The sequence below is a fragment of the Kogia breviceps genome, chromosome 4 (genome assembly GCF_026419965.1).
Source record: "Kogia breviceps isolate mKogBre1 chromosome 4, mKogBre1 haplotype 1, whole genome shotgun sequence".
NCBI lineage: Eukaryota > Metazoa > Chordata > Mammalia > Artiodactyla > Physeteridae > Kogia > Kogia breviceps.
The window spans coordinates 26,287,376-26,300,807 of record NC_081313.1 but is presented as its reverse complement, the minus strand read 5'-3'; the positions used below and the strand labels follow the sequence as shown (position 1 = coordinate 26,300,807).

Here is a 13,432-nt window from a genome sequence, read left to right as displayed (position 1 = left end):
GAATCAGATGGCTAAGTCATAACGCCTTCCTCTTTTGTTTCAAAAACAGTAACTTTCCTTACTTGTGCCCAAGATTTCATTTTAAGGAAGGATTCTCTTGTTTAAAATTTAAAAACTTGTTGTTTTAATCTCCAAAGTCTCATCGAGCTCTGAGATTCTATGCTGTATATATAATTTTATGCTAATCATATGTCTGTATTAAAACAATTTTTTAAGTAATATAGGAAAGAGTAACTATCTAGCCCCACCCAAGAAAAAACAAACTACCCAGCAGTCCTTATTGACCTCCTCTCATTTTAATAAAGCTACTTCTTCAGTCATCTGCATTGAAGACATTTTTTTTTAATGGTTTTTTTGTTTTGTTTTGTTTTTTTATTTTTGGCTGCATTGGGTCTTTGTTGCTGCGTGCCGGCTTTTCTCTAGTTGTGGCAAGCGGGGCCCACTCTTGGTTGCAGTGCATGGGCTTCTCATTGCAGTGGCTTCTCTCGTTGCGCAGCATAGGCTCTAGGCACACGGGCTCAGTAGTTGTGGTGCACGGGCTTAGTTGCTCTGCAGCATGTGGGATCTTCCCGGACCAGGGCTCGAACCCATGTCCCCTGCATTGGCAGGCAGATTCTTAACCACTGCGCCACCGGGGAAGCCCTGAAGACAATTTTTAATATATAATTTCACTATTTTGATGGATAGTATTACAATAATACTATTTTTCCTTCGAAAGAGATAAAATTTTGGCTGTTAAGCATTTTAAATAGGCTTTTTGTTCAGGGTGGCACGGATTCTAACACAGATTCTATGTGAAAATGCATTCTGTGTTTGAAAAATAAAAGAAAGTGTTAGGTAAATGTATTCTTGGAAAACAAGGTACAGAGAACCACAGATATATCATGTATGTAGGGAAACCACAATGCTGTTCAGTTGCGTTTAAAAATGTGTAGTGCTGATTTTTTAATGAGTATTAGGGATTTGAGAATTGAATAATTTCAAATGATGTAGACAGAAAATTAGTGAAGCAAAGTTTATTCTTTTTGTTTGAAACAGACTTACAAAGAACATTTAGAAGGGCAGAAACATAAAAAAAAAGAAGCCGCATTGAAAGCCTCACAGAATACCAGCAGCAGCAACAACTCCACTCGTGGGACTCAAAATCAGCTACGTTGTGAGCTCTGTGATGTGTCTTGTACAGGAGCAGATGCATATGCTGCCCACATTCGTGGTGCTAAGCATCAGAAAGTAGGTGTCTTTTTCCCACACACCCTTATGTCTTACTCTGTTTTCCTTTCCTTTTTCAGTGGGGGGTTTAAAGTAAAGGTAGCTTCAAAATTTGGAAACTCTGAGTGCATTAGACACCTTGCTTTCACGTATATAAAGGTGACATCAAATACTCTTTGCTTAAGGAAGGAAAGACTGGAGACCTTTCGTCTTTAAATTGAACTAGATCGTTTTTTTCCACCAACTGGAAATTGAGTCATGTGATTGTTTTCCGCCTTTTGTCATGCTTACAACTAGGTTGGTAAGCATGTGGCCAAGTCATTTCCTTACCTGGTGGTAGATGGAGTATGTATCCATATCTGCTTTGCGGAGATTATTTTGAAAGTAATAAGTTTTTATCTAAAAATGTATAACAAAAAATACAACAAAGAAAAATGTAGTTAAGATTTTCATTTTATAGTGTCTTTTAGACAAACTTTTAAAAAAAAATTTACATTCTCTGAGTTTCCTGACAAATAAATATGCTTTTATTTTGTAGGTGGTTAAATTACATACAAAACTTGGCAAACCCATTCCTTCAACAGAACCAAACGTTGTTAGCCAAGCTACTTCTTCAACAGCCGTGTCTGCTTCGAAACCAACTGCCTCTCCTTCAAGCATTGCAGCAAGCAATTGTACTGTGAATACTTCATCAATTGCAACTTCTTCAGTGAAAGGTCTTACAACTACAGGAAACTCGTCTCTTAATAGCACAGCCAACACTAAAGTATCAGCAGTGCCTGCAAATATGGCTGCCAAGAAAACATCTACACCCAAAATAAACTTTGTTGGCAAGTACTGAAGATACTGTGCGTTCCTTCTAACTCTGTTAAAGTGATGTTTCTCCTCCATTCCAGGACTAACCCTTCTACTTTTGCTGTTGTATCAGTCTTCTCCTCCTTTCCTGGGACCTCATTCAATCACATATCTGTATTTTTTTCTTGAAATTTTTTCAGTTCCCTTTTCTTCAGCCAACAGGTATACCTGTGTCTTTCATAATCTTAAAAAAAATATGTATATATTTTCCCATTTCTCAGGCTGCTAACCTAATTCTTGTTTTCTCTACTTACTATCCAGTCCTCAGTCTGTTACAGTGTTTCGACTCTGTGCTTTTCTGAAACTGCTTTCAGGAGTCACCAAAGACCTTCTTGCCTGATTGATTGAGTGGCCAGTTTTCTGTTTCATGCTGTTGACCTCTCTAACATTTGACACAGTTGACTGCTATACCTTAAAGCTTAAGAATTATCTCTGTCTGTCTATTCCATGTCCACTCACTTCTTCCTCAGGTATCTTTATTGGTTCTCCTGCCTTCATGTTCATTAACTGGTGGTGTTCCCAAGATTCTGATTTTGGCCCTCATCTCACTTACCTAGTATTCATGAGTGGTCTCATCTATTCCACTGTGTATTCAGTGAGTTTAAAATCAGTTGGTCCAATTCAAAACCCCCACCTGAGTTCTAGAGCCATATTTTAGGTATTTCCTTGTCACTATCTGTATGGTTCTGTTGATGCCTACTAGTGTCTCATTCTAACTTTTTATCTCATCACAAGAGTACCGTGAAATAATCTCATAAAACTGCTGCTTTTTCACATGGAGAACTTCACTGACATCATTTCTTCTTATTTATTGCCTCCTCCAGTTGTTTATCTAGTCCTTTTGTTTCTGTCACTACAGTATTTCTCCAAAAAGTGTCATTTCCTTTTCACAGCCACTGCCTTGTTTTTAGGTCTTCAAAGTCTCTTCCTCAGAGTTTTGTCTCTTACTGTATCCAGTTTCTCCAGCACTTTTGTCAGTCATTTTTAAAAAATAAGTTTCAAATTGTGTTAGTCTGTTATTTAAAAATTTTCTGTGGCTTTCCCCTTGCATATAGGGAAAAACTCTGTATTTCTTAATTATGTCATCCAAGGCTCTTCACAGTTTGACCCCTGTCTCATGTCATCACCTCTATCTCGGTAGTAATTCATATTCAATTACTGAGTCTTCTTTGGATTTACCATAGTCTTTTTAACTCCATGTTTTTGTACTTTTCTTCTACATGCTACTCTTTCTGTTTAGACATCATTCTCCTTTTTTTCTGCCTTACAGTTCATACTCATTGCTCTTCTTTCAAAGCCCAGCTCAAGTGTCACACCCTTGGTAAAGCCATTCTTAACTGGGTCAGTTTAAAGGGTTGTGGCTCCTTTCCATTACATTCCCACAATACTCTGTTAATACTTGTAATAGCACTTGCCACATTGTACTCTAATGACTTATATATTCCCTTAAATTGTTGGCACCTCAAAAGACAGCCACACTGTTTTATTTTTATTATATTATTAGAACTTAGGACAGTGCCCCGTTCCATGGCAAAGGGATATAAGCATGATTTAGGCTTAGACTCTACCATTTCAGATACTTGCTATTTACTTTTAGGTACTTGATCCCATAAAAGCCGTGGTGGGGACAGAGAGCACCATTGGATATTGGGATGTAGAGAAGGGGAAAGAAAATTCAGACATGTATTTAATTAATAAGATAAAAAAGCCAAGTGGTTTACATGGCTCTTCAAACTTCTGACCTGCTCTGTATCAGGCAGGAGTTTGACAATTGGTAGAAAAGATCAGAACTGTATCTGAAGTTCCTGTTGTATCAGGCCATACATTATACAAAAAGAAAATTAAAATCACTATAATTCTTCTATGCTCTTCTAGGTGGTAATAAGCTGCAATCAACAGGAAACAAAACAGAAGACTTAAAAGGAACCGAATGTGCTAAAAGCACTCCTGTCACTGCTGTACAGATCCCAGAAGTAAAGCAAGATACAGTGTCAGAACCAGTCACACCTGCGTCCCTTGCTGCTTTGCAAAGTGATGTGCAGCCGGTGGGCCATGATTATGTGGAGGAGGTATTGATTTGAGAATACTAGTGCTGTGAGATCAGATAAAGGGAAGACATGTGTCTTTGTTATAAGCATGCTTTACATGTAAAATTAAATTATATTCAATTATATTTTAGGTTTAGATTACTTAAAAAGGAGTATCAAAGGCATCTTCGTTGAAGGTTTTTTTTTTAAGCTTGCCTAAGTGACATCACAATTTTTTTGTTAACTTCTCTCTTTCCTTGCTGACAGCCATCACTGTGGTGTGAAGTAACTTTCCATCTATTTGGCAGGCATTCTTTTGTTTTGTTTTTTTTTAAGGAACAAAACTTTTTTAATTAAATGTAGGTTTTAGAAAAACATTCATTATACATTACTACCATTAAAAAAAAAAAAAGAAAAAAAGAAAAAGAATTCCCTAAGAATAGCTCTAGCATCGAGTGAAATCTTAAGAGGTGAACCAAAATGTTTTTTTCAATCATATTCAGAAAATCTAATGTGTTTACTTGCTTGTTGTGTCTTTTCGAGTCTGATCTTTTCGGCTTTGGTGATTAACTTCTCAGTGCCTCTTTTCTTTTCACGAGGCTGATTAAGTTTGGCCTGCCTATCTACCAAAATCTTCTGCCAATACCTCTGTTCATGGTCACCAGAAAGAATCTCTAGTTTCCAGCAGTGTTTCTTTTTAATTTCCATATATGCATTTATTACTGCTTGAGCATCCTCAGGAGTTTTAAATCTAGCATGGCATTCGGTATCTCCTTCCAGCAAATCAACATAAACAACTTCTGAGATTACTGCCAAAGTATCCCTGACTGGCAGGCATTCTTTTAATATAACCCTTCTACTGTTCTTCTGAACATAAAAAGTAATAAAAATTGTGAGCAGCAGAAATGACAAAGACAGCAAATATTTCCTTCCAGTCAGTTTCATGTGTAAAATTAAGGTTGCTGATTTAACAGATACTGTTTATTTGATTTCTCAAGCTGATTAGAATACTATTCCTGTTTTACAGACAAAGTAACTCAATAAATGGAGGATGAGGGAACGTCAGAGGGGCTTGATAAATATTTGCTGTTAGCAGAAAGACTAACATACAGTGGTGTAGCCCTACTCTTTACTTTTCCTGTATTGTAGAACAATTGTAGAGAACAATTTCTCTGAGCTTCCGTGTCTACATCTATAAGATTCGGTTACCTCCCAGCAAAGTTATAAAGCTTAGATGAAATAAAGTACCTAGCACAGTGCCTAGCCTACAGTAGATTTTTAGCAAATATTTATTTGTTCCTTCATCCTTTTCCGCATCAAGAAAAATTACATATTGAGTTCTTTGTTTACAGGGTGGAAAACTGGGCTATGCAGTTTGAAAGTAGTTCAAATGCAATTTTAATTTAAAGTTATAGCTCTTGGGAATTCCTTGGCAGTCCAGTGATTAAGGCTTCATGCTTCCACTGCTGGGGGCATGGGTTTGATCCCTGGTTGGGAAACTAAGATTCCACGATGCCGTGCATAGCGCGGCCAAAAAAAAAAAGGACATTTAAAGGTTAATAAACTTCTTTAAAAATAAATTAATTAATTAAAGTTATAGCTGTTAAAAGAGGAAGACTTGGTTGTCCAAAAAAAAAAAAAAAAAACATGTACAGCCAGAACACCTTAATTGCCAGTGATGGTTGGGTAAAGTAATCTTAAACTTGAATTCAGAACCAGTTTTTAAAACTTGCACCATTTGAACTTAGAATTCACTGTAGACTTTTTAATAACATTCTAGCCTACTTGGTCTTCCTAACTGGTTGTGCAGTTAGGAGAAAATTGATACTGGTTTTCCATAAAGTTACATGCATAAAGTCTTGGGCTTTATAGAAATAAATGTGAACAATGCCTTTCATCATCTTTATCTCCATTTCCAAGAACAGTACCTGGCCAGTAGCAAGTATTGAGTAAATATTTATTATAGAATTTAACGTATCTGATTGCATTTAAATCTAAATGTTTACATGTGGACACAAGTATTAAAATAAAAGTTAATTACAAGAGCCAAATACATGCTAACATGTCTTGAATGCTGCAGTTAAAAATTCTAACCTTTAGTTTATTTCTGTAGATTATCCTTTTTAAAAAGTATAGACATTGCCCTGTTTTTTTCTCACTTCAAATTCTAAAAGTTATTTATAACCTATGAGGGTTTATAATTGAAATCTTCAACTGTAACATTCCTGTTGTGATTCTTGAATTTTTTTTTTTTCCACATCTAGGTACGAAATGATGAAGGAAAAGTAATTCGATTCCATTGCAAATTGTGCGAGTGCAGCTTTAATGATCCCAATGCTAAGGAGATGCACTTAAAAGGGCGAAGACACAGACTTCAATATAAAGTGAGTAAAATTTCAGCTATTTTCTCTTTTTATATGGTTTGGAACATTCTAGATGCAAAAACAAGGCCTCTAAATATAACTCACAAAGTCCATGAACTCCCACTCCAGAATTGGCATGTAATGTCTCACATAGAGTCAGATGTTTAGTTATTATTGACTAGTTTGTTATACTTAGGAAAAAACGATACCATATTTCATTACTTGTAGTGGCAAAATAAAGCTATAACATTATTTGGATCAAGTAATCATGTAAAGATAATTGCATCACAGGAAGTGTTTGAAAGAAGTGTCAGGTCTCCATTCTTTTCCTTTATCTTGGCATAATTCCCACTAAAATGAATTATGAGATGAGGAATTCTTCATTGAAAACACTTCAAGTGATAAGTTAAATCTAAATAATGTATTTTTAAAGTTTTTAATTAGGTTGGACTAATGCACTAGATTCATGTTTTCTAAACACAGAAGTGCAAGTTAAAATAAAAATAATCTGCTAGGGCTTCCCTGGTGGCACAGTGGTTGAGAATCCGCCTGCCGATGCAGGGGTCACGGGTTCGTGCCCTGGTCCGGGAAGATCCCACATGCCGCGGAGCAACTAAGCCCGTGAGCCATGGCCGCTAGGCCTGCGCATCCGGAGCCTGTGCTCCGCAACGGGAGAGGCCACAGCAGTGAGAGGCCCGCATACCGCAAAAAAAAAAAAAAAAAATCTGCTAAAGGGCAATACATTTATATGAAAAGAAACTTTTTAACCCCACACTCAGGTATCTAGAATCATTTATTTACAAACAAAGGAAAATTAATATCCATCAGTCTTCTAAGGATTTCTTTTATTGGTTAACACTAAGTTATGTACGTTTTACATACTAAATGTACAACTTTAAACTTGAACAACTAAGAATTTTGGGGGTGGGAAGGAAAGAAGAATGTTTATGAATGTATTCTGAATTTTTCCTCTGATTCAACTTATTTTACTGCATTTACTCTTAAAATAGGAAATTTGCAAATAAAAGCCCCTGTGATGAAAGAATGTATGATTTGTATGACTTAAAGATATGTGTAGATTGTTGGAGGGGTTGCTGGTTTTTCAAATATCTTGTCTATATTAACAGAAAAAAGTAAATCCAGATCTGCAAGTAGAAGTAAAACCCAGTATTCGAGCAAGAAAGATTCAAGAAGAGAAAATGAGGAAGCAAATGCAGAAAGAGGAGTATTGGCGAAGAAGAGAAGAAGAGGAACGCTGGAGAATGGAAATGAGGTAGTATCTTTAACTTTTAATAGCACGATAAGTGGTTTAGCCTTTCTAAAAAACTTAGCTATTCTGAGTATGTGGCATCCATTCAGAGCAATCCAGATTTATTTAATATACTTTTTCTAGATTATTTATTATTTTATTTATTTATTTATTTTTGGCTTCGTCAGGTCATAGTTGTGGCACGCGGGATCTTCGTTGAGGCATGCGGGATCTTCGTTGTGGCGCACAGGCTTCTCTCTAGTTATGGCGTGTGGGTTTTCTCTTCTCCAGTTGTAACACACAGGCTCCAGGGCACATGGGCTCTGTAGTCGTGCCGCGCGGGTTCCAGAGTGTGTGTGCTTTGTAGTTTGCGGCACACAGGCTCTCTAGTTGAGGCGCGCGAGCTCAGTAGTTGAGGCGCATGAGCTCAGTAATTGTTGTGTGCAGGCTTAGTTGCCCCACAGTATGTGGGATCTTAGTTCCCTGACCAGGGATCGAACCTGCGTACCCTGAATTGTAAGGCAGAGATTCTTTACCACTGGACCATCAGGGATGTCCCTATTTAATATACTTTAGTGTTCACTTCTCAGGAAGATCTTAGGTCTAGGAGAGAAATGCATTAAAACTAAGTTATTGGCTATTCTAATATTTGACTGTGTCCTTGGTATTAGGAATTATGTTGGAAATGGTCTCATATATATATTTAAATACATAAATAGTTTAATACTATAAATAAATGCCTCAGTTTAAAACAAGCAAAATAGAACATTTGGTTACATGATAAAAATATCCAGACTATCAGATTTAGTAGCTTCTAGACATTAATAATGTGTGGGTTTTGGGGGTTTTCTGTTTCTCAGGAAACGTCTATTATAAAAACTTTAGAGGCTACAGGGAAGGAGAAATGAGAAACGTGTTCAAGAGATGTAATGTTTAGTTTTACTGAAAGAATTGGCATACGTTTAAATGATACAATTCACTGGTTTTTATTATATTCGCAGAGTTGGGCAGTCATTACCATAATCAATTTTAGAACATTTTCATGACGTGCAAAAGAAACCACAAACCCATTAGCAGTCAATCCTTATTCCCCACCCCAACTCCTTCTCCTACGCCTCCTTCTACCTACTAATAAACTTTGTCCCAATAGATTCACCTATTCTGGAGATTTCATATAAATGGAATCACAAAATATGTTGTCTTTTGTGACTGGCTACTTTCACTTAGCATAATGTTTTCAAGGTTCATGCATTTTATAGCATATATCAGTACTTTTTATAGGTGAATAATATTCCATTATGTGTATGTATCACATTTTGTTTATTCATCAGTTGATGGATATTTGTATCATCTCCACTTTTGGGCTATCATGAATACTGCTGCTACGAGGATTTGTGTACAAGTTTTAACATATAATTAAGATAAATATGAACAGAAGTGTAATGTATGTGTATTTTATAACCTACTTTTTTTCATTTACATACCAACTCTTTTAAAAACTAAGCTAGAATTATTTTATCTTATTTTCCATGGCTGCGTAGTATTCTCTTATGCAGATGTAAAATTATAACCAATTACATATTGTTAGATATTTAAGTTTTTTACAGTATTTCCCTATTATAATTATTACATTGACCATCCTTGAGGCTATATTACTGCATAAATCATGATCAGTTGCTAATAAAATCCCAGAAATGAAAATGTTTGACTGGCAGATACCCATACTTTTTGCCTGTACTGGATAGTTTAACTTACTGGTTCTCAAACTTTTTGGTCTCAGGACCTTTTATACTCAATAATTACAAAACTCCAAAGAGCTTTTGTGTATATGGTTTATAGTTGTCAACATTCACTGTATTAGAAATGAAAACTGAGAAGTTTAAATATTTATGAATTAATTTTAAAATGACTTTATATTTGTTAAAATATAGTTAAATATTGATAATTATAGTATTGGATTGACCATATTTATTAATATAATATGGTGGATAAATATAATATGCTAACTATAAAATAACTATATTTCTCCCCCAGAATAATGAGAATGACATTGTTTTATATTTTTTCAAATCTTTAATGTCTAGCTTAAGGTAGCCTGATTTTCCTATCTACTTCTCTGCTCAGCAGGTTGTGATAACACATTTTGCCTCTGGATAATTCCACTGTACACTCATAAGAGAATGAGAATGGAGAAGGCAAATGTCTTGTTATTATTATGAATGTAATTTTTATGTCATGGATCCCCCTGAAGGTGTTTCAGGAACCACCTAGGGTCCCTGGACCACACTTTGAGAACTGCTTCTATAACTTCTTAAAATCTCTGCCAATGAGAGAGTGAAACATGAAAGCCAGTTTTGTTTCAACTTTGTTTGTATTGCAGGCAAATTAAATTTTTATTTCATGCTTAACCACTTAAATTTCTTCTGTGGTGAATTGCCTATTTATTTGTTTAACTTAGCTGTTGTTGATTTGTACAGACACTTCTTATATTATAGCTATTAACCCATTATTAACATGTTACCTTTAAATAATCTTTGTCGATTTTTATTTAGGTAACTAAATCTATTTTTCTTACTATTTATTAAATTTCTGCCTTTGTAATGCACTGGAAATTTTTCTCTATACCTAGATTACACAGTTACTTCCTCTTTTATTGTTATATCATATATTTATTAAGCACTTACAGTTTCCAAGAAGTAGCACATAGTGTATTAGACACCAAGTATGAATTGGTAAACAATGGATAAAGGTCCCTGCCCTTATTTAACTTAAACGTCTTTAGTAATAACAAAGTATTCAGTACTGGAATGAACATGGTTTTCCAGAGCCTTCAATCTCAAGACCTAAATAACATAGAAGTATGGTTCTTCCTGTCCTTAGTGGGATGACCTAAAAAGCACTGCTTATTCCCGACTGAAGAAATTGGTGGTTTCTACAGTGCTACTTGAGAAACATACTTCTTTCTTATGTTTTGTGTTAAACAAATTTGTCTGGTAAAAAGTTAATTGTTACCAAAATTTGCTATAAAGACAGGACTACCTTGGGAGTTATTGGTTATCGTAGTTTGAAGCTGAAAGTGAAAATAGAAATGAGAAGGAGAGAGTCACATGGTAAAAAAGAAATTCGATTCTGAAAATGTTGACTATTAAAGCAGAGGCTACACACAGGCTACACACTAGCTGCCCACAGTCCAAGTTCAGTCCATGGATGTTTCATCTGGTACACATGGTATTTTTTGGATACCAACATGAACCAACACTTACAGACCATGAGATTTCACAAAAATCCTGATGACCTTGGGATTACCATCTGTATTCCCTTATGGCAATAATTAATAGCTGTGCTGTGGCTCAGAGCATGTGCTTTCTTCTTTACCATAGTTCTGTCACCCTTAACATATCCCCAAAAGTGAAACACGTTGTGAGTTGCCATTTATCTCAGTTGGTTTTCCTCATTATAGAGAAGTGTCTTTGTCTCTCTGCCTGTATCAGTTGAGGAAATTAAAGGTAGTCTTCAGAAGTTCTCTCTTAGAAAAAAATAGGAGAGAGCACATTTCTTTGGAGACATGAAGAAAATTTCTGAATGTATGCTTTGAGTCTTTTACTCACACACATTGTTGGTCTGGCCACATTAGGTAGGCATTTAAGTTTATAGTGTCCTGTAAAGAGGGAGAGGTTAGAAGGAACTCTGAGGTTTCTGGTGCTTGTTCTTTCAACCCTGTCTTCAGGCTGTGAAATTTTGTTTTGCTTTTATCTTTGTTTACTTATTTTCTCTTTTCACCGGGATTCACTTTCATTTACTGCGAGTTAAAGCAAATAAAGGTAATCAGATACAGTGGGAGAAAAGAGAGATGTAAGCTAGACTGATTTGGGGTATTTTTTAAATTGCTTTTTATATCATTATTGATGTAAATTCTTGGGTTGTATTTTTCTTATAGAATTACAGTATCCTTCTCTGTATTTCAGACGTTATGAAGAGGACATGTACTGGAGAAGAATGGAGGAAGAACAGCATCATTGGGATGACCGCCGCCGAATGCCTGACGGAGGCTATCCTCATGGTCCCCCGGGCCCGCTAGGCCTTCTGGGAGTCCGACCAGGCATGCCGCCTCAGCCACAGGGGCCTGCAGTGAGTGTCTACTTTGTTTACATAGGGGGTGAAAGTGTGAGACTGGCTCAGCATTGGAAGATAACAGTGTGGGGAGCTAATTTTTAGACTTACTAATATCTAAATCTCAATATAAGTTTTTCATCTGATTTAGAATTTTTCCTCCTTTTATTACAGATTCTCAACTCGTGTCCTTATTTATGAGGACTTCATAGAATTTCCATGCATCTTTCTTAACTTTCAGTGTAAGCTAAGGGAGCAGAGCTTCTTTTGCCAACTCTTCTTTCACATAAGAGATTTTCTTGCCTTTGTTCTTTAGATTGTCAAAAACAACTAATTTTGAAGGCAGTTGCTTTGCTTTCAGAATTATTCTTATCTTCCCATTACCAGTGGTTTAGAGTCTTTTTTCCTTTTCAAATCATGCAAAAAAACCTACCACTACTTCTAAATTAAGTGCAGGATAAGGGGTAAGTAAATGGTCCAAGATGAGCACACAGTGGATGTAATAGGAGAACTGTAGGCAAGAGCTGCATCTTGAGAGTTTGTGTTCTGTGGAAGCTAGATAAAAGAACACATACCTGGGTTATGAGGAATATTTTATATAAGTTCAGACTGCAGAAAACAAGATGTTTTTATTCTTTGTTCTGTTTTCTAGAGGGTACTTAGAAGGAAACAGCAACAAATTCCTGCTCTTTAAACTATTCTTTCTCATTTGTCTTTCCATAGAATAAGTAGTGTGAAACTTGTTTTATTAAAAGCAAAACATTTCAGAGTCACTGGTAGTTAAAGTTGAGTAGAAAGTATTTTTATAACCTTAGATGGTGTGTATTATAATTTTACTTGTTTTGAGGCAAAGCATGCATATATATACATAGATGCATATATACATAGATACATACTCATTCTTGATAGTGTAACTTTCCATAGTTTACATGTTTGTTTTTACTGAAATAGAAAAAAGGGAGAAGATAGCTTTAAATGGACATTTTGCATAATTGACTTTCTTATTGAAAAGATGTGACAAACATATGTATAGTTGAAAAATAATAATTTACTTTTGCTTGGGAAGCATTTTTTTTTTAATGAAGTTATCTTTTTTGTCTTCTCCAGCCCTTACGTCGTCCTGACTCATCTGATGATCGTTATGTAATGACAAAACATGCAACCATTTATCCAACTGAAGAGGAATTACAGGCAGTTCAGAAAATTGTTTCTATCACTGAACGTGCTTTAAAACTTGTTTCAGACAGCTTGTCTGAACATGAGAAGAGCAAGAGCAAAGAGGGAGATGATAAGAAAGAGGGAGGTAAAGACAGGTATGTTTTCAGAGTTTTTTACTTTTGTTTAATTTTGGTTTCCCTTATGTGGACTTCTTATACTTGAAATAAGTTACAAAGACTGAAAATTCTCTGTTGTCAGTCTACCTGTGTTATGCTTGTGTTAGATATTTAATGTTTTCATCTGTTTTTTGCTGAAATGAAAAATAACAATTTCATACAGTCTCCAACCTTGTAATTTTACTCATTTAAATTTATATAAAACTATTTCAAGTCTGTTTTCAAAGCAGCCTTTATAGTTTTCAATTGCATTTAGCTGCTATTCTGTTTTTATTTGTTTGTTGC

At 35.5% G+C, this 13,432-nt stretch overlaps 1 protein-coding gene across 6 annotated transcripts in view; it reads left to right on the top strand.

The window, feature by feature from the left end:
- Positions 1 to 13,432, top strand: part of ZFR (zinc finger RNA binding protein) — a 77,483-nt gene that overhangs the window by 31,486 nt on the left and 32,565 nt on the right. For 4 of the 6 annotated variants that reach the window (XR_010840097.1, XR_010840096.1, XM_059060827.2 and 1 more), the window contains 7 exons: positions 1,039 to 1,230; positions 1,748 to 2,039; positions 3,940 to 4,133; positions 6,356 to 6,475; positions 7,582 to 7,727; positions 11,669 to 11,831; positions 12,921 to 13,126. Coding sequence is in view for 4 of the 6 variants with exons in the window: in XM_059060827.2 (XP_058916810.1) it covers positions 1,039 to 1,230; positions 1,748 to 2,039; positions 3,940 to 4,133; positions 6,356 to 6,475; positions 7,582 to 7,727; positions 11,669 to 11,831; positions 12,921 to 13,126 (1,313 nt within the window). In the remaining 2 variants the exon portion in view is untranslated. The remainder of the gene's footprint in view (positions 1 to 1,038; positions 1,231 to 1,747; positions 2,040 to 3,939; positions 4,134 to 6,355; positions 6,476 to 7,581; positions 7,728 to 11,668; positions 11,832 to 12,920; positions 13,127 to 13,432) is intronic. The other 2 variants (XM_067030855.1, XM_067030854.1) reach the window with 1 other exon arrangement.